The sequence below is a fragment of the Diorhabda carinulata genome, chromosome 5, assembly GCF_026250575.1.
Source record: "Diorhabda carinulata isolate Delta chromosome 5, icDioCari1.1, whole genome shotgun sequence".
Taxonomy (NCBI): domain Eukaryota; kingdom Metazoa; phylum Arthropoda; class Insecta; order Coleoptera; family Chrysomelidae; genus Diorhabda; species Diorhabda carinulata.
In genome coordinates this window covers 15692007-15714405 of record NC_079464.1, presented here as the reverse complement: position 1 = coordinate 15714405, position 22399 = coordinate 15692007, and the positions used below count along the sequence as shown (strand labels likewise).

The following is a 22399-nucleotide window of genomic DNA, read 5'->3' as shown; positions in this document are numbered from 1 at the left end:
AATAAAAATATTATGCTTATGTATGGGTATGGAAAAGAGGGAAGATGTTTTTAATTATTTCCAAATTTACTGACAGGAAAAAAATTTAAAGTATGTTTTTGTATGATTAGACATTCTAAAAAATATTTTCATGGGCTGGAACTGAATCTCAAAAAAATTTATAATAAACAAGGAAAGGGCTGCTAATTTCACCCTCATATCTGATAACAGAGAGGCTAGAAAAATATCGATTTATATGAGGACATTTCACAAGCAACCCAAGTGCCTCATTTGGATAAATGAATTTTTATTCATTATTTATTCTCTTGTCCACTCTGTAAATATTTATTAAGCTCGTTTTAAGAAAAATTATCTCATAACAAACAAATTTGATATATCTTCTCTATTTAATTCTATCTCAAGTTTCTCATTTAGCCCGTCTCTAGCTCAGTCCTGTTTCTTTTTGTCAGTTTCCTTGCTATTCCTTCATTCCATTTTCTTCTAGGTTTTCTCTTCTTTTTGTTTCCCATATCACTTCAACTGTTCAGTCTTCCTTCACTCACTATGTGTCCAAACCATCTCAAATGCACTCACCAAATTTAATTCGCGTCTAATCTCTGCTATTTTTCTCTGTTATTTTCTTCTTCTATTTTTTCTCATTTTGCAAGTAGTTAATACAATTAGAGTTCTAGTGCAGATGTAGCCATAGAGTTTTTGGTTTCGTACGGTGAAGAAGTGGTCAAGCTTTTGGAGACTTCGACAAGAAGTTATGACGTCACAAAAAAATGGCTTATCGTGACGTAATAATGTAGAAGCTATTTTTAAAATAAAATTGTTCACAAATCGGATTTGAACCTTCGATCTACATGGTGAAATTAAAGGCCGTAGCACCGCGTCGGTTGAACAGAAGTATTTTCAGAACAAACATGCGCAGTTATTGGGCGACTCGTTATTTTTTTTTTTGAAAATTATATTGAATAAATGTTCTTTTAATATAAACATATGTGTGTTTCAATAAAAAATCAAATGTATTCATATGGGAATCCATAGCATTTTAAATTAGAAATGATTTTTTATGCTGAAATAATTGAAATCTCACAAGTTAAATCAACCATTTTTTTCATATGTTTAAATTCTTTTTTCAATTCCTCGTTTTTCTTTAGAGTTTCTACCATTTCTCTTTTTTGTTCTATTATTTGTTTAATTTCTTCCATCAAATCTACGTCTTTTACTTTATCCTTTTATACTTCTTCTTTTTCTATTTGTTCTTTATTGGTGTTTCGCTTATTATCTTTCTTCTTTCAAAAATGTTCTCTGGACTATCCTTTTCTTTTTATCTTTTATTATCTTCACTGTTACAATTTTATCCGCTTATACTATTAGTCATTCTTTTTATTTAGTTAGTGATAGTTTCTACAATAATGTCTCTATTTTCGATATCTAATTTATTTTCACTGTAAAAGTACCAGATTCTCGTCCTAAGTACTTAATACTTTTCATACAATACACTTACTAATTTTTTTGTTCTATACTATAACTAATTTTCAACTGTTTTTACGAAAAAATTTCTATCTATCTCGATTTTGTGACCATTTTGAAGTCATTAATCAATTTCTTATCTGCTGCTGTCTTAAAACTGTGTGAAACGTATGCCGATAGAGGCAAATTTTAATAAGGATAATTTACAGCCACCAACTGGCCAATAACTCAACGAGATCATCAGCAGCTACTCGTAATCCAACTTTACCTACTTCTACTGATCGATCTGAATTCTCTTGGAGAATATCTACACCTCCTCCTAGGTAAGATTGTTTAGTAAACTATTTATCGGTATCGAATATGCGTAATTCAATGAGACAAACTTATATTATTTATCGTTTATCTGTGGATTATTTCCCATATACAATTTTTCTGATCTCTTGAAGGTTATATAGAGACTGATACCCAAATAGATTTCAGTATTTTAAGATCGATCTGGGACTTATCACACTCTATCTAATATTTACTCAATACTACTGAATGATAAACATCAACTTTGATTGTATTGTATTATCGATGTTTGATTGTATTATAGACCATATAATGAACGTAAATAAGAATAAAAATGAAATTACATAAATTTTAGAGCGAAAAAAGCAGCTTACTTAATATATAAAGTTAAATATATTCAAAAATTCTAGATCTTAAGTCTTGAGATGAATATACAGAACTAAATTGAGAAAAGAAAGAGTCATTGAGAAAAAGTAATACTTGTTACTAAAAGACATAAAAGGATTAATAAACCGGGTACTAATACCCTTTTCTTAGCTGTCCAACATCTAGATTCTAAATTGGAAAATATTCACGTCTTCATTTTATGTTGGAATAATTTTTGTTCATGGATAAAAGATTCTTCGGGGGAAAAGAAACACTTGTTGGCAAAATATAGACATTTTTTATGACTTAGACGTGGATTAAATCAACAGTAATGTACCGATCAATCCACTTCAACTTTTAATGAATTTAGTCGTGGTTACATTCCGATACAATATGGAATTCGTGACGGCTTTCTAAAACCACCTGCTGTGCCAGAACACATAGATGCTGTGCGCAAACTGATATTGTAAAATTGTCATGTGACATACCGTGAGATTGAGGCATGATAGGGCGTTAGTTCCACTCAAAAACATTCAATATTGTATGAATATTTGGCTGTCAAAAAGATTTGTTCGCGTTGGTATAATTTAACAATCTTTCAACAAAAACCTCGTGTTGGTTGGTGCAAAGAAATGCTTAAAATATTCAGTCGCGGTGCTTCAGAAGACGTCTATAAGATCGTGACAGACGACGAATCATTGATCTAGGCATATAAACCCAAAACTCAGAAACAATCGATTGTATGGGTCTTTCCAGACGAGCCAAATCCAAAAAAAACTTGATCGAGCACGAAGCACTTCGAAGCAAACGTACAGGGAAACCAGTCGCGGAATCAAATCATTCTCGTTTTGAACAATCAACAAATCGAATTGATAGATCATACACTGTACAGTTCTTGTTTGACACCCAATGATTTCTTCTTATTCCCGCAGATCGAAAATAAATTGTGAAATCAACGTTTTTCTACATATTAACAAACGGTTGATGCGTTCAAATCACATGTTTTGGAGATACATCAATCAAAAGGACAAAATGCTTCGGTAACTGGTTCAAACCCATACAAAATGTGTTGATTTTAATGGAGGATATTTTGAAAAACAAAAAAGCGATATCCAATGATAAATATTATAGATACATATTATAGACTATCATCTTTGTAATAGATATCTCGGAAAACATATCGTTATCATACTAAAATTTTGTTGGTTCCAACACGTTAAAAGTTAATTTCAGAACCCATTTATCCTCTTAGAACTTATTCTCAGGCACAGTATTCGACCGATGAACACAAATGATGATTTCACGTTGACTGCCAACCTCATCTATACGAAACCTGGATGGCAAATGACAACCGAACCCGCTTTCATAACATCAAACCACAGTTCTAAGGATCCGCAAATAGAAACGAATAGTTTACAAAACTGGCAGTCTACAACGGAGTTTGGAGTAGTGACTAGACAGAAAAAACCTACAAAAACCAAGAATAGACCGACAAAGAAGCCGGTACAAAGCGCGGCAGATAAATATTTCACCAAGTATTCAATGAAGCCTACGAAGCCTACTACCACTAAAAGGTAATAATTAACAAATTTTTTTTTATTCTTGTATGTAATAAGACAAGGTAGGGGAGCCTACGCAGGGGATTTACTCGAGTGCCATAAAGGCCTATTGGGCTGCAACGCTTAGATGATAAGAAGAAAAAAGTGTTTTGTAAAGTATAGTTTCTCATCGGTGGGAGGAGCGGTAATAAATGTTCAAATATATGAAAAAATACTGTCGCATGGACATATTTAAGTTAAGTATCAAGTATTTTTAATAATAAATGTATGTTAATCTAATCATTCTCATAATACGGGTGGTTTGGATTGAAAATATAAAAAAAATTGATGAGCCCGTCAGATTTTCTAATAGGGGGTTGAATTAACCTTAAAGAAGCTCTGTTCCAATTATCTGATGGTTTTCATGTGACGCAAACTCGCGGACATTATTATAATCAAAAATCCACCATTTTCAAGAACTCACGACAGTTTAAAATAAATAAGGTTCAAGACTGTCTCCTAATTTGACAATTATCTACATGGTTCCGCCTAATATTATTATTTCAAATCATTAAACGTAATTAATTGAAAAGCTCTGGAAATAGCATGCAAATAAAAAGTTGTAAGTTTTTAAGTGGAATAGAGAAAATAGTTATTTATGAAGGTAGTGTTAAAAGTAAGATTTTATTTTGATATCGGATATGATTAAAAAGCTCTCTACGCTTATTTTTATACTCCTCAAACAAAATAAAACTACTTTTAACACGTCATGACAACAGAAAGGAGAGTGTGAGAGAGTAATAAATTGAGAACGAGTGATTGAGATATAGAAATGCGGAGTGGAGGATATAGGCATCACGCAACTGCACGTATTAAAGTTGATCAACGGATTTTTGATACTTCGGCTTGTGAAAATCGTCAGATTATATATTTTTCGATATTTAAAATAATTTCTTTCAAAAAAATCCGCACGCTGTAGAATCGATTTTTTTTTGTAATCTCCCTTTTCTTTACGTCAATCTTAAATTGTCAGATTACTGGAATAGACAGTTTTCAACATGTAATTGATCAAAATATCAATTTTTTTACATTTAAACTCCTAAGAATTAATTTATTTTTACATTATATTGTTTTTTACAGGCCAACAGAAACTGGTAGACCTGAATTATTTTATCCAAAATTACCAAACAAAACTCCAACTACTATTTTGCCTTCTCCAACAAGTTCAAATGGACTTTCTATATCAACAACTTCGGTAGCAAACGACGATATTTGTAAGTAAATAGTGGGATTCCGGTATAGTTTATACGGCTTCTTCGTTACCTATACTTAATGCATTAGTTTTGTGGTTATCATAGAAAATGCTTCAATATTTCCACCTATTTCTCTTTGAGAAGACACTGTTTACTACTACCACTTTATCATTAGAATGGAAATTTATTCTATTCTTCATTTCTTTTCTTGTCACCAAAAAAACAAATCCACTAACGTGGTGGCCATACAAGTGGACCTTTCCGACCAAATCACCTTCTAGGAAAAATGTTATTAAGATGTTTTTCCTCATCATTTAATAAGTGGAGACTGTCTCCATCGTGCATGAACCACATGTCTACATATAACATGGGTGAGATACCATTTTGGAGACATTCTAAGTATCGCTGATCATTCAGGTTATTATCAAAAGAACATGGACCTACTGAATTATTACCCACTATTCCTGTCTACACAAAATTGTATTTAAGTTGTACCAAGAGCATTTTGATCTGTCAAATATCTCGTGTGAAACCAGCTTCATAAGTAAACAGTACTTTGTTTATTTAGAAACCAATGAGCGAAGGCCAATCTTGCTGGATAATCTTCTAATTTCAATAGTTTCTTTGATATGTTTAATTGTAGTAATATTTTGGTATGCTAATTATGAGATCAGCATCAACTGCTTGCCTCTTGTTAAAAATGAAGCATTCAATAATAGCCTGTAGGCTTGAGTGTTTTAATTCCAAGTAAATTAATATTATGGGTACTGAGAAAACAAACAGTGGTTAGGTTAGGTTAGATTAGGTAGTAACTACTCAAAAAAAACCTGCACCCTATTCTCATGACCTAATAACGTTGCTTCAAATCGCTGTTGAAAATGATATTCGACTTTTAGAAGGCGTAGCTTCTGGCATGAAATTTACTTCAATTATATTTTATGATGCTGTTAGAGATTTGTATCACTTTTAGAGATATAAAGTAATGGATATAAATTTGAGGATTTGACACCCATAAAATTTCTTTACTCGATAAAAATTTTTTAGCAATTAGATTGTTGTATATGTAAGATTTTCTATTAGATGTAGATCCTTCAGAATTTTTCATTTCGTGGCTCCCATTTTAAGTCAAAGAAATGTTATGGTATTCACGTTGTTGCTTCGAATCCTGTTCGAATGAACAATGTTTTTCTTTTTAGCAATAACACAGTCCTTATATTAAGATAAAATAAATTTGAGCAACCTTATGAATTTAATTTTCTATATTTTTTTAATTCCAAATATTTTTTAGCTTGTGGCGTTCCTCAGATGTTTACCAAAGCTCAAACAAGGATAGTGGGTGGAAAAAATGCTCCTTTTGGAAAATGGCCTTGGCAGGTAAGTTCTAATCATATTCACAGGTATTTTCAAATTCTATAAATTCATTCTTCAGGTTTCCGTGAGGAGAACATCGTTTTTTGGATTCTCTAGTACACATCGATGCGGTGGAGCAATCTTGAATGAAAATTGGATGGCAACTGCTGGACACTGTGTAGATGAGTAAGTATGATATGATATATCAACTACTCACACATTAAAGTATGATTTGTGTTATTTTGTATTGACGTTATTCTATTAGCTTGTTTGTGGTAACAATTCTTCAACTAACATCATGAGTAATTATCCGTGAATATTGGAAAATTCATTTTTCTCCTCAGTCATCGCTAACTATCAGTATTACAATTTTTCAGACACTTTTCCTGAAAAGACCATTGGATAAGAATATCAGGATGGGTGATAATATGAGGCGATATTACGACTTATGGCTTATTCGATATTTCAGTTCAATATTGAGCTGTAATATTATGCTTGAATCGATTTCTTCTTTCTTTGCACACGATGACTATTCTCATGCCATGATTATCTCAAACTCTATCGTTTTCTTCTACTCTAATGAAACCTCGTTTGTCATTTTTATAATGTAGAATTTGTTTATAAAAATAAAACTACTCAACGTAGTTTCAAAAAAACAATACCTACAATTTGTATTATTGAAGAAGTTTAGACCTTTCGGTATTTCATTCTTTAGAACTAAAGATGTTGATGTTTCGCAGATGTTTCGATTCTTCTATGTATCCGTCTGCTACGTTGAAAGAAAGCAATCCTCCGTATCTTTTCAGAGTGGACAAATCAGTAACGCTGTCAGCCAACATGGTTACCGAAGAACGCCTCTACCTGTCCGGTAACTTTTTCGAGATTTCTCAGTTTCAAGTATATCAAGTATCAAGTCGATAGGTCGACTGTCTAATTAAAGACGTGAGGGAATTGTACTCCTAAATAATTGGCCTCCAGACGGATATTGAGACGTTCTCCTCAATGTATCACGCGCAAATCACGTTGTAGGTGTTTGGATGGTGAAAAACAATAACTTTAGGTTTTGGGGGGTACAAATTCTTCTTCTAAGTACAAAAAGTGCCGCTTTTTGTAATAAGAAGAGAGTACATCGTGAGCAGATGTAATGAGTACGTTTGTATACAATTGGACTATTCTTAAGGTGTGTCAAGGTGCTAGAATTTGATACTAATCGACGCAAGGAAACAACGCATTAAAACAAGATTGTACTTATCACCAATTCTTCCCAATTTAGACGTTCTAGCAAATTGGAACCGTTTCCATATACATATTCAAATTTTGACGCTAGGTTCTTCAAAGAACAATTATGATTGGTTCGATTGGCATATGCTATAAATAATAAAACTATTTCCATATTTTCAGCTTACTGACATCGCAAATCAGAATAAGAGTTGGAGAATACGATTTTTCCAGCGTTCAGGAGCAACATCCCTATGTAGAAAGGGGAGTATCGCAAAAAATAGTACATCCCAAATACAACTATTTCACTTACGAGTACGACCTTGCTCTTATCCAAGTTGATAAATCATTGGAATTCTTGCCGCATATATCTCCTATATGTCTACCAGCTTCTAATGATCTTTTGATTGGAGAAAATGCTACAGTAACCGGATGGGGTAGACTCAGTGAAGGCGGTACCTTACCATCAGTGTTACAAGAGGTAATTACACCAGATTATTAATATCAATCAATCATACAGTGTTTTTATAAAGTAAGTTAACTATATTTACGAAAAACTCTTTTTAAATGTTTCACGTCTATTGTATAAGTCGATTGAAATTACAAAATGGCTCTAAAATAACCTAAAATATATTTCAAGTTTCACATAAAACTTAAGTAGCAGCTCTCATAGTAGTTAAGTTTCACAAGAAAATGTTCAATTTTTGTCAAAATTTTGCATAAATTTTTAACAGCAGTTACAGTATTTCCTGGTCAGTTTTAGGCCTACTTTTATTAACTTCTTTTGAAAAGTTTTATTCCTCAAAAATGCAATTTTGGGCACTTGTTTGCAATTTTGATATCTATTATTCAATGAGTCCAATAATACCTTTAAAACACTTCTCACTAATGGCAAAGAGACACTTTATTAACAATAATTTACTACTGTAGGTTCAAGTACCTATAGTTAGCAATGATCGCTGCAAGAGTATGTTCCTAAGGGCTGGTCGACACGAATTTATTCCTGATATATTTCTCTGTGCTGGATACGAAGGAGGAGGGCAGGATTCTTGTCAAGGAGATTCAGGAGGTCCTTTGCAAGTAAGTATTTGAATTATGCAATTAGTGGTAAAAACAACTGACTATTAGAACTTGAACAATCTACGTCTACTATGCGAAGGTTACTAATTTATTTTCGAAATATGAGAAAACTGATTTGAATATGTCCAATCTGTCATTGTTATCATGAAGTTTAACATTTCTAATACTTTGAACGTGTATTACCTGAGTTGTTTACAAATATTTGAACCATTCAATCGTGTTCACACTTCGCTACAGGATAAATTTCGTGATTTCGTAAACGCCAAAGAATTTTCGTGCGTTGGCAATGAAAGTTAGTAAGGTAAGACCTTCAAAACTTAGAGACACGTCATCTACAGCGTTTTTCTCGATATTATTTCAAATGCCTTTGTACAAGTTCCCAAGACATTTTTATAGAGTCAGTATTTACAGAAAATCGTAAAAATTTGTATAGGTTCCATTTTTTTTTCTTCAACACCTTTTATCTTGAATACGCATGGCGTTTTCAACTTGTCCAAGAGACGAGGTCAATTGTTTCAAAAAACTTTTCATAATCAGTACTCACAGTTTCTCTAGGATTTTCCGAAAATATTCGAAACTAACAGAATTAATCTAGATTAAGTTCATTGCTGGTCGGAAACTGATCGAGTTAATCAGGTCGTAGTCAAATGATTGCTGATCGGAAACTGATCGAATTAATCAGGTCGTAGTCAAATGATTTCTATCCTAGTAGACCAGTGAGTAAATACGATCAGCAGATTGTATCATTTTTCTTTGGTGTTTTGAACGTGAAAAATTATTTATTTCCCATAAATAGCTGTAGGTATACTGTGAATTCTCAAGAGCGGCGTAATTGATAGGTTACTGAGGCTTGCAATTTTCATTATTTTTGACATTTCAACATGATAATAGCTTATGGGTATTAAAATTCAGTGGAAAATACTGAGATAAAAGGAAAAAACGTTCCAACGTCGATAATATTCATTTTATCTCTTGTTCGAGACACTTTATCTATACTGCTCATGCTTGAGAACGCGCAGAATCGAGCTGGAACCTCGGAAGATAGAGATCATGTTCGAAAAGAATCTGCAATCAGCTGATTTACCCCAACCTGGGTTATAGATTCTGAAAAGTCCTTCTACAAAACTTGTTGTATTTAACGTTTCATTAGTTTCAATCATTTCCCACATAAATATTTCTTATATTCGAATTTATAAGTGATGTTTGAATTGAACATGTTTTATTGTACCTGTCCAGTTTTCTTTTGAAATTTATTTCAATGTAATTTTCAGGTGAAAGGAAAAGACGGACGTTACTTTCTAGCGGGGATCATTTCATGGGGAATTGGATGCGCCGAAGCTAACCTTCCCGGAGTATGTACAAGAATATCCAAGTTTGTTCCATGGATTCTGAAAATAGTTACTTAACGATATGAACTCTACCAATTATAAAAATACTATACGACTTGTAGCCTTTATCGAATCGACCACCAAGTTTACTTTTTACTATATGTAAAGCGTGGGGTTGGTGATGCAGAAGACAAACAACAAATAGAAAATTGATAATAATCGTCAATTGGTAACCTAATATATGAAATGCGAATTCCCTCTCACTTTAATGTCAAATACAATGTATCTGTAATATATTATCATCATCAAAGATACTAATTTTGTCAAATTCTAATAAACCAGAGCTCAGTATCTTTGGAATACTATATACACACCTAAGTCTAAGTCCTGGACTCCTCTTTCAAATGTAATCAAAAAGGTTTTATTTTGAAGAGTTTATCAGCTGAATCATCTGGTTTTTCATGGGTATTGATGGCATGAATATTGTTTAGCAATTATGTCATACAGAAAAAGAAACATGCGGTTTATTTCAATATCTTTAATTATAAAATAAATAAACTTACTTGGGAACAAAGTACGGATCTTTCCATTATAAACAAATAATGAAGTTTGTATGAATGATGCACTAATTTAGTATGATAGTGAAGTAAATAAATGAAATTGGACCAATTGATAGTTTTATCGTCCGCTGGAGTTATAAATTAACATAGCATTGCATTGATATTTATTCCATGACTGAAGGTATTTCTGGAAGGCTTTCAACGGAATAGATTCTCTCTTTTGACTAGTCTCCTCAATATTAGGAATGATTTCTTACGAACTTTGAAGAAGACTGAACTTTAATGCCTTGTTCAAGATCCATGTACACTGCAAAAATGATCATACTAAAGCCGAAACGGGATCAAAGCTAAGTTGTTACTGCTGGTATCAACACCTCAGAGTATGAGGAGATTCTAGTAAGAATACGACGTTTGGTTATTAAATAACGAGACTGGTGATATAAAACATTTGATTTTATTCATTATTTCTTTTAATATATACCCTTTCTCTATCCCCACATCGCTCCATACGAATCTTCTTCGAAATTGTAGAGGAAGTATTTTTCTGTCAGTTCCTTTAAGTCGCGTTTCGTTTTTTCTTTCACAGCTTCAACAAATTCAAATATTGTTCCTTTCAATGCAAGTCTGAGTGATTTTAATCGGACAGAGAAATACTGTTCAACAAACCACAACCAGAGCCAGCGAGTTTAGCATATTACGTATAAAATTTTATCAAATTCGACGCTTTTGTAATATTTATTAAAATCTTCAATTACAATGAAAATATTAATGTTGAATTAAATGGTGTTGGAAGTATTCTACGGAAGCAAAAAACGATTTCTCAAAATAATTCAAAACAAGTCAGAAGTAATCACTCGAAATGTCTTCAAATAGTAAATCAGACATTCAATTTGAATAGATAGTCTGCAAATGCTGCAGTGGGTTGTTCAATACCTGAAAAATGAAGAAACTACGACTCAATTTGAGATATGTTCATAATTCATTATTAAATAAATTAAACAAATCTGTTCCTTAGATCGCAATGATAATTGGGAAATTGCAGATGCCTGAAAGGCTGAATTGACATTTCCTTAGGAAGAAGACTTATCTGATGAAGGCACCGTTATAAAATTTACAATTCCATAACGCAAAACACACGTTATTCGCGAATTTGTGGTCACTGCTGGAAATATGGCTGGTGTCAATCTTGTTGACCTCCTCAAAAAGTATTGAAATATAAGACTTTCTGCTGTGAAGCACTACATATTTTCTGTGCTTTATTATAATGAAATGGCATACAATACATAAATACCATTGAAAAATTACCAGAAAATATTGCTCATTACCTGGGTCTATCTCATGTTAAGGGGTACACGGGATATTGTTTCAGACGTTCTTCAGCATCTCTCAGAAGACTCAGGAGCAGACATTCTGGAAATGAAGCACATGGAGGATGGAAATCCAACACTGTAGCCAAAAGTTATATAGTTATATAGTTCATTAGAAAATAAATAAGAAATTTAGATAACATTCTGGCCCAAGCCCTTGGCATACATATAGATATCACAGCTATAAATGAAATTAACATCAGACAAGAAGTTCCAGAGAATAATCACCCAGAAAATACATTTTCTTTAAATAAATGTGTATTGAATAGTGTTGTTTTCAATGTTTATAAATTTCAAAATACTATTGAATTAAAATAATGAGATAATTGACAATTTTTGCAGTAATTAATAAATTATTCTTTGAAACTTGTGACGTTTCCTAAAGTCAAGGAGTGACTTAAGCTGTCACATTTGATAAATATATTATTAGGAGCTCACAAATGTGAGGATTTTAAGTTTTGCACACACTTTCCGTACAATTTTCATGTTGAATTTGCCGCACGAAATAATAAGCTTCAGGCTGAACACCTGACAGACGCTTACCTTTGGCGCCTGCGAACTCTTTCTGTTTCGTTACTTAATAGCCACACCTTGTATGTATACTATTGAAGCTTCTTCACGGTACTTATTATTCATAAGTCCTAAAGAACTAACCTCGTGAAAAATATGAAGATTTATTTCACAATTTACTTCTGCAACTAGATTTATATGTTCATATTAAAAATGTAAAATTAATTCTGGTTATTCTAGTAAGATTGATTCATTAACATTTATTAAAAATCTTTTTCAGTAAAAAAAATTATAACAAATGTGGCGTCGCAAAAAGCCTGGTAATTGTTTTGAAATTTGTATACCTACCATTAGAGAGGATGAATGAAAACTGAAATTCATACCTATTACGGGGCATAACACAAGGAATCATCTCATTTTTCAATAATTTCAGCATGCATTCAATCAAATAATAGATGCAGGCACTTGTCAATTTATTGGATAGATACAGAGAAGCGCATGGGTAGGAAAACAGAAAAAAATATCATCTTTACAATAAAAAAGTGAAATAAGAAAAGCCTGGGATCATATAGACATGGGAAATCATAAGAACAGGCTTGAATAAATACAAAGAACTTAAGAGGCTAGAAGAATTAACCTCAAATTTTTCTGTAATCGATAGTCACTTATATATTTCATCATAAATAATTTTGAAAATACAGTATTGTATTCTGAACAAATTTAGATAGACATGAAGTTAAGTGAATTAGAGTTACTAAATTTTTTGATTCAATTACATCCTCTAGCATACGAAATTAAAAGCAATTTCTAGGTTTTTGTTATATCTTCGAAAGTCATTCTTACTGGAACACTCGGTACATTGCATTGTATGCAAGATTGTAAAAATGTAAAAATTAATAATAATTTATGAAATTGTATCAATACAATTATCCTAGTTATAACTATAAATTAATTTGTGATATTTATTTAATTTATCTTATAAATATAACAGCTTCAATAATCAAAATACTTATTAGAATATTTTTTCCGATGTATACATTCTAATTTAAATACAAAGTGTCAATTGGAAAAACTATTATTCACTCTATATTTCAATATCAATTGAAAATTCTAGAAAATAAAAAGTTACATGTCATTTATTTACGATAGAATTGGACAGCTGATTTTCAAAAATTACAATGAATCTAAAGAGAATAACATTTACAAAACTAGCAAATGAAAACGTTGAACATCAACTTTTTCACAGTGAAATATTAATAAATTTATAATTTCGAATGGTGTTGCGGATGGGGACTCAAAATGAAATTGTTATAAAGGTTTTTTTAAAATGGGATAGTTTCCATCTATTATTTGATCTTTATCAGGGCTGAAAATTCATGGTAAATTTTATTATAATTCAAATAATGATGAAGATAAAGAAGTTAACAAAAAATTGTGAAATTAGAAGTGAAACGATAATCAGATGGTGCGACAATATATAAATCGATAATGCGATCTATATGTATGGAAAAAGTTTAATTTTGGCGTTATTATGTACTGAAAAATGTCGATTTTTATTCTTGAATCGACAATTCACAGTATCAAAATATTATCATCTAAATTATAATCACCCCCTCGATGGAACATTCTAAATAAAAAAGGGGGTTGTGTGGCACCTTACTGGAATGTACTTTACAATTAAATTGAATGTTCAAAATGACCACCATTCACTTCTTGATAATAACCGAGGCGATTCTGGAATTTTCATTCTACATTTTGTATGACTACATTTGAGTAAATCTTCTGATTTGAGAGTTTTGCATTAAGTGAAAAACCACCTTTACAAAGTTCAGTTGGTTCAGGAGTTAAATGAAGATGATCCTGACAGAAGGCAAGAATTGATTTTGGACAGATTTGCAGTTCATAACAAAATAGTTTTTTCTGATGAAGCAACGTTTCATTTAAAAAGAACAATAAACAAACATAATTAGATATTGGAACAGAGAAAATTCTTATTTATTTATAGACACAGTTAATGGTGAGGTTTATCTAGATTTTTCGATTAACTGCTCACTGCCTACAGACTTTTTTCTGATGTTTATCATCCAAATGAGATAGATCAATCTATCCACTACGAACAAGACTGAGCGCAACTGCATTTTGAACGTAGATTAGATATTATTTAAACGAGGTTTTTCCCAATAGGTTGAAAGATCTAACGATTTGACTCCTCTCGATTTTTTCTTAAGATGTTATTTTAAATATGAAGTATATTTTGATAGATCAGACAATATTGCTGATTGAAAAGTTAGGATAAAGGAAGAAATTAACAAAATTTAAAAGAAGAAGGAGAATCATCACTCTTGAGCTACAAGAAACTGATTCTAAAATTGAAATAGTATTAAAAATTTGTTCACATGTTTTACAAAATTATTACCAAATAATTTTATTTTAATAAGGCATTAGTTAACGCCCATCTCCATTATTTAATATTTCACTGTTTGTGACCGTCCACACTAAAAGTTTCATATAATTGAATAGTGATTATTCCTTAAAACTCAGTGTAACGTTGCTTTGCGTATTCTCGAAATATATAGGGTGGTACATCATAAAGTTGATATTATGTACATATAACATGAAATACGAATTGTAAAATCCAAAAATGTTTTCTCAATTTCTCACTTTTTATTTGTAAAATCTGTAAGCTTATATTTATATGCTCGTTATTTTTACTTTTCATTTTCAATTATGACGTATAAAATATGTAAACTATGATATTTATTGTACTGCAACGAGTTGAATAAATCATTTCTATATAAGAAAATGTTAAAACTAGTGAATTAGTAGTATCTAATAAATTATGTTTTCCTTCAAATATTTCCATTTATTTTCCATTCCATTAACATGACTTCGAGGTAATCTTTCAATAGGCGTTGTAACTAAAATTAATATCACGTCATACGAGAATGGCCCAACAAAGCAAGCAAAAATAATAGAAAATAAAAATTTATTTTTCACGTTCGCGCACTTTCAGTAGATGATCATTCAGTACCGCTGTGAATTTTCCCATTTTCCCCATTCCAATTGAAATTGAGTGCCAAACAAGGACTGCATGGCGGATGATGCATCAATTCCATGTTTTTACTGTTCAAAAACGTTTTCGTTTGAAATGATATGTCATTGCTCGCTTTGACATGGTGGAAAATGACTTTTCTTCTACAATTAGTTATACTGACTTTTTTCAACACATGGTAGACAAATACTGGTGTACCATTCAGATAAGACCTAATAAAACGATGGTGACATGTCCAGTTATTTGGAAGAAGTGCTTCGAGCGCGAACAACTTTTGTTGGATTCGACTCATCTTGAAAGATCCATACAGCCGATTATGGTTAAGTTTCGGGTTCATATATAGATCCATGATTGTATAAACATCTTTTGTAGCACCGCAGCGGAAGTTTTTCAACATTTCTTTCCACCAATCCACACGACCTTTTTTTTCAGCTATGGTCAAAAGGGTATCGTCCGCGAACAAATCTTTCTGAGAGCCAAAGCTCAAAGCGGAGTTTTGTACTGCTTCGAGTTGATTGATGACGATTTTCTTTGTTAAATCATATGCTATAGAACCATAGTTCAATACTGATAAGATAAGAGATTTCTATAACAATATTGAAGTTGTCTGTCAGCTCTCCATTTCTGGTGAGCTACCACCTACAAAACATTCAACCTCTTTTCGCATTCGAAGGCTAGATAATTGATGTGTATTCTCCAAGTTAATTCACGGTCTAAGTGCATACTTGAAAATTTTACACATTTTAGCCTTGCAATATAAGAAGAACTACTCAAAAGTGTTCCACAATCGCGAGCTACCCGCGATTCTATGCGACGAAAACTGCATTCAGATCCCTGAAAAAGGAAACAAACCTTGAAATTGAATCTACACTTCAAATAAAAGTAAATTTTAGTAAATTTGTGGTGATTTTATTCTTTATATTCCTTGTTTAGTTCTTCCTTGTTATTATTTATCATTGAGTTCACAAAAACTTCAGTTCTCTTCATGGATTTATGAATGTTCAAGAATGTTCTTGCTTCAGGCACCTTTAGAAAACCAGTTTAGTTAGGAAAAAAACTTATGCTCAAATATTTTCTGAAATTTCTTGCTACAGGAAAATTTTGGATTAAGTTAATTTTGTAGTAGTATGTACTGAGAAACGTGTTTTTTGCTTGGTAACGTTTCCGTTCTTAGCAAACGGTTTTGATACAAGTATAAAACGAATTATCTCGTCATCTATTCCATTTCCCCGAAGCAGCCTTTTCAGAAACACCAGTAAAATCGCCGGTGTTCTCAAGAGAAATAATATAAAAGACAGTGTTGAACTCGCTTTCAGTTCAGTAACATTTTATAACTTGTAATAATAAATATTTTTAAAAAGCTACTTCGAGTTTTCAAATTTATTAATCACGTTTCCATTTTGCACGATAATTAATTGATTATTTTCGTTTACTGACAATAATATCTTGTAGTTTGAGACACCGCACTTCATAATATCGTTTTATGGGAGCGGGTAGTTACTCATTGCCATCCCTTTCATCAACAGCAAGAACCACTACCTGCCAACGCGAGCCTTGAATCTCTCTCCATCCCTGTACCAGATATCAAAAGAAAACTTTTGATAGAAAACAACGACAGCAACGTTTATCCCGTCAGATTATTTTAAAAATCTGGTAATTCGAAAATGATTACTGGTATTATAATATGATTATTGGAAGAAATAGAATCCAGAATTGGACAAAATCGTCTACCGAAGCGAATGGCTGGAATACCAAGGAAAAAAACTACTAATCACGACAATAGATCAACTGAGATATTGGCGAAAAGTGGTATACAATGTATTTTTTTATAAAAATTATGAGTCACCCTAGTGTCAACTCGATAAATCCCTACTTGAATATTGACAAAGAGCCTTATGATCAAATTATTAACAACTTGCAATACAGCTTATCAATTATAAAGACTAACACGACTGGATCTTCTTTAAATTTTCTAATTGTTCTTTTGTTAATTGTTTTTACCATGTTTTATTTTCTATAATAATAAACAAATTCCTATCCAATTAACTCTGCACATAAGCTTGTTGCTTATAAGCGTCGCTCTATTTTCAGGCAACAAACTTTCAAAATCTGTTCGAGAATTATCAATGTTCTTGGGTTATTACTACTGATAACAACTCCCGATATAATAATCAATAAAAGTACTTTCCTCTTGAGTAAAAATAATATTTTTTTAACGTACTCCTTATACAACTGAAAAGTAATATCTCATGGTTGTATTTCAGTTTTTAGACTATGCTTCATGAAGGACAACTTCTCGTAATAATAACAATAAAAAATTTTCTCATATGGTGCAAACTTTTGTGAGCAGGATATATACTTTTACATACACTATTCAGTCATATTCTCTGCTGGCGATTCGATTTCAGTATTTATACTCTTTCTGTTCTTTTGAATCCCAGTCGAATATTTTAAACAAATACAACAACCAAAACTGAGCAATTTAAAAAAATATTCGATGGAGGGAAGATTCAAAGGAAGGAGAAAAACAAACACGCAACATGAATTATCATCTTCTCGTACAAGTGTCTGTACCAAAGTATTTTTGTTTTAAATATTTTTTTATGGATAATAAGTCCCTAGTTTTCTCTTAATATATTTTATAGTTGAAATCTTTTTCTATAGCCGTTGATTATTATATTTTAAACTGAAAGTATAAATATGTAGATGTGTATACATATATACATAGCTCCATCAATTTTTTTTCAAATTAAAGACATTCTATGAACAAATCCTGTTATTCTGTTTATTATTGGAGGAACCAAAAACTGAATAGTCGGTATGAGTTGGGAAAAATACGAATAAAAGAAGATAAAATTATATTTCAATTGTTAAAAGTTACATATAATTTATTATACAATAATCTATTTCTTAAACCATTACAAAATATTTATATAATAACTATTATTTTACTATAATATACCCATGACTATCGCAATTTATAAAGATACGTGGCTCGGAAAGTATTTTTTTTTGTTAATTAAAATCGTGACTATTTTTTCAAGCCTTTCCAGCACATCATTAATCATTCGTCCCAATAATATTTCATTTATTGTCGTAATTATTTGTCTGAGAACTAAAATATTTTATATTAGAAATAAATAATGTTCAACTTATCCAGAGTGTTTTTAAATTCATGCACAATATTCAAGAGGTAATTGCTCGAATTGAACTAAGATGTTCTTCCTATAACAAAATTTTTTCAGCCTATTCCTTTGCGGGATATAACCCTTAGAATGTGGTGACTGAAATTGAGCTTTTATTTTCTTTTTATTTTTCTTTATAAACGTGTACAGCAATCCATGAAACGTAAGCTACGTTCATATATTTTAGCTAGTGGTATTCATTTCCAGTATTTATTATGAATCGTATTACATGTTAAATCTGTTTTCCACTCAATTTATTGGAAATATTATAAATTATGGCGTTAATTGGTTTTAGAAAAAAAATCAGGAATAAAAAATATTCATAAATAAAACAAGAATTTCAATTTATAATAACGTAACAGAAATATTGAAAAAATACCCGTAGTACGTCGTTTGCGAGTGCAGAGTTTCAAGTTTCTAACTGAAATTCTAGGAAAAAAATAAAAACCTAATTTTATCATCTACTTATAAGAGTGATATCTAGGAAGAGGGTGGGCTGAGGAAATTTCGTTATAGGAGGGATCCATCTTAATTCCACGTACAATCACCTCCTAAATTTTGTCGCGTAAATTTAGAAGCACCCTGTATATATAATGTTGTGTTCATCTAAATTTCTTATAATATACAATTGAAAATAATGGATAATTAAGAAAATTATGTTATCATCTATCATTTTTATACAAATAATGAAGAATTATTCCAAAATATTTTATCGATTCAACGTTTACATAATTTTCTGTTATTTTTGAATTTAATCTATCAAATTTTCTTTGTTCTCTTCTTAACTTGGATCCAATTTTTTCAAACACAGCCATAACAATTTCATATTATCTGTTGAGAATTGATCAAATTGACAGCTGACCCGACCTATCCCAACCTTGACCCTATCCTAACCTCACATTATTTTGGTTTATACAGAGTCAAAGTTGGTAAACATGTTCATGTTAATTTTTCATTTAGTTAAGTTGGCAGACGATAAGCACTTTTTGATATGTTCACGCGACATGAAACGTGCTCCAATTTGTAATCTCAAGAAATGTTTTTTTAATCAAAATAAGTATTGTCAAACGATTCAAAAGGTATGTTCATTTCGTATCAAATGAAACTTTATTTTTGTATTCAAATCTTGTCGCCACATGCCAAACCTTTGTTTATTGATTTTCTTCCACAGAATTGTAAGAATTGTAAACAAACAAATAAGTTTCTTTCATATGAGGTCTTGAATATTTCTCTTATTGAAATTGTGAAAGTTAGATACTGATTTTTGTGTACATTGACAGGTACCTTTTGAAACTATAATCAATAAACTGAACATTTTGTCAACTTTGGACTTCATCATTCCTCAACGAAGAACCCAAACTCACTGAAAATAACAGCATTATTCGATAACTTGTATACTATAACAATTTCAAAGGGTGAGCACAACCTTTCCTATCTACCTACCTCCTACTTTGGAACTATTCTTCGTGAAATAACAACCCTTTCATTTTCACCTCTAACCTGTTCCATCTAAGCATGACTCGTCGTAAATATCCACATACAACAACTTACATCTTTTTATCTATTGCTGATGAACTTCAGCCGCAACTGCTCAGTCATATGCACTTTTTAGAAATGTCATTACTTCTTCAAGATCGACGTCCTCACGTTTCCTAATATCTCCCAAAATTATTCGCTACTATCTCTTCTGAAATATCCATGTAACATCGTTCTTTATGAACACACATAAATATATATCTCTCTCAATCACATGCGTAGATTTTTCTATGTAGTGTCTCGTTTGCTATGAAATTCAAAGGAGCGCAAAACGAAAAATAAATGAAGTAGTGATTCATTTCTAGTGAAAAAATATCGATATCCATATTCGTTATGAGCGATGCTGCAACCTTAGTTCTATACCCTTTCTGAAACTATCATCATTGTCCCTTGTACAGTTAAATACTTCAATAATATCGCAAATTTTTCTTAAGCAGAAACAGTGACCAATATATTACTCAGGTTTTGAGATATGGCAACACTGAATATGTCGAATCTCACATTGTCATCATAAAGTTTGACAATTTTAATGGTGAAAGTCTTAAGAATGTTGTCATACATACGATTAAATCCTCATGTTTCGATACATTTCCCAATTAAATCGTGGTCGCACTTCATTACAGGATGAATTTCATGAAGGTCGCCCAAAATCGGCTGCTATGTCAGAATACATCCAAGCTGTGCGTAAATTAATATTGCAAGATCGTCACATACTAGTAGATTGAGGCTGACAAAAAGATTTGTTCTCGTTTTTTTCCGACAATTTTCCTTTCCTTCTGTTAAATTAAAGCAGATATTCATCTTTCTCCCATTGCGTTAAAAGGTTTTGTTGACAAAAGTTCGTTACTTCACGAAATTCGTACGAGAAGCAATACGAAATGAGAATGAAGACTGTGAAAAAACACTAATTAGTTCATAGAAAAAACACGTCTCTTATAAATCTTGTCACACTTGGTTTCATCGTTTCGTTTCCACAAACAAAAAAACAACTATGGAATTAGAACACTTTGAATCCTCTACGACAAATAATTTTTAGTTTACACCATCTGCCGTAATTTTATGACAACCATATTTTGCGACTTATGTACAAACAAGAAGGTAATCAAATTATCGTCGTCAGAGACTGAAGATAAACCAAGTTTCTGAAAACGATAACTTGGTTATCGAAACGCTCGTCAGACTGTAATTGAGAAAATTGTTGTAGTGGTGGTAACAACATCGTGTTTAGTATAAATATCTCCAAATAACTTCTAGGATTTCCAACTTAGTTAAGAAGGTTCCGCTTCACGATCTAGATAGATTTGGTGATTATTCCTGAAAGTGATTGACATGTATGCCTCTCATTTCCCTTTGTCTTCTTTGTTTGTTTTCAATAAATACTTGATATGTTGCATGACATATTTTCTTATACTGCTTTGTATAATTCACCCTGTTATTTGCTTTTTCAACTTGTTCGGTTGAAAATGATGTTAGTGCAGTTAATGATCACGAAGAAAATATTGTCTTTAAAAATTTCTATTCTTCTTAAAAAATCTAAAATATTTATAAAATTATTCACCCCTACTATCAAATTTTTTACATTGAAATTCAGTTGATGTGTTTGTTAACATTTAATAATTGTTAAACCAAATTGAAAATGAATTTCATCTCCAAATACATTCAAGTCTCATATAAAATAAAATATAGAACAGTTATAATAAATGAAAACTGATAATATTATAGAAATTACAATATACTTGTTAGATATTTTCAATTTTTGCTGCTGAATCTGTTGAATATTTCTTGAAAATCAGTTATAGGAATCCTGATGTCATCGCATTGGAGTTTAGCTGCCTTCGGATCTGGTAGTATTGATAGCTGCTCCAAATCTCCCTGAAAGTGTAGTAAGAATCATACTAGACTCAGTAACAGTGAAATTCTCATAAATTGGATGATTTCCTAATAAAGGAACAGATTATAGATTTGATATGAAAATATGAAAGACGATAATCAGGTCTGGTTGTGAAGGATTTGGTTTTTGGGAATGATACGAAATTAACAGTTCAATACAAAAACACTTGTGAAATTTTTGATGAACAAAAACATATTCTTTCAATTTCTTGATGTTTATTACAAATATTTCCTTGAGTATAGTGTAGATTTGTTTTTGAATTCTACTTATTTCTTGTATTGGCACAAATTGTACATTTCTGGTGGGAGCTCAACAGTCTTCACTTGTACTTTGTTGTGCTTGTGGTTCGGGTAGAAATCACTTCATTGTTGTTTTGATTTGTTTCGTAATTCCAAAACTCTCTCTTCTATGTCTTT

At 31.5% G+C, this 22399-nt stretch overlaps 2 protein-coding genes across 3 annotated transcripts in view; one reads left to right on the top strand and one right to left on the bottom strand.

Annotated features, from left to right (window-relative positions):
• Window positions 1–10196, top strand: part of LOC130893685 (serine proteinase stubble-like) — a 115604-nt gene extending 105408 nt beyond the window's left edge. For both annotated transcript variants that reach the window (XM_057799981.1, XM_057799982.1), the window contains 8 exons: window positions 1668–1781; window positions 3381–3689; window positions 4794–4927; window positions 6195–6280; window positions 6336–6442; window positions 7658–7955; window positions 8405–8554; window positions 9826–10196. In XM_057799981.1, the coding sequence (XP_057655964.1) occupies window positions 1668–1781; window positions 3381–3689; window positions 4794–4927; window positions 6195–6280; window positions 6336–6442; window positions 7658–7955; window positions 8405–8554; window positions 9826–9960 (1333 nt within the window). In that variant the 3' untranslated portion in view covers window positions 9961–10196. The remainder of the gene's footprint in view (window positions 1–1667; window positions 1782–3380; window positions 3690–4793; window positions 4928–6194; window positions 6281–6335; window positions 6443–7657; window positions 7956–8404; window positions 8555–9825) is intronic.
• Window positions 10197–20896: 10700 nt separating this feature from the next.
• Window positions 20897–22399, bottom strand: part of LOC130893958 (uncharacterized) — a 34040-nt gene continuing 32537 nt past the window's right edge. The window contains exon 8 of the mRNA XM_057800417.1: window positions 20897–21964. Coding sequence (XP_057656400.1) covers window positions 21842–21964 — 123 coding nt within the window. The 3' untranslated portion in view covers window positions 20897–21841. The remainder of the gene's footprint in view (window positions 21965–22399) is intronic.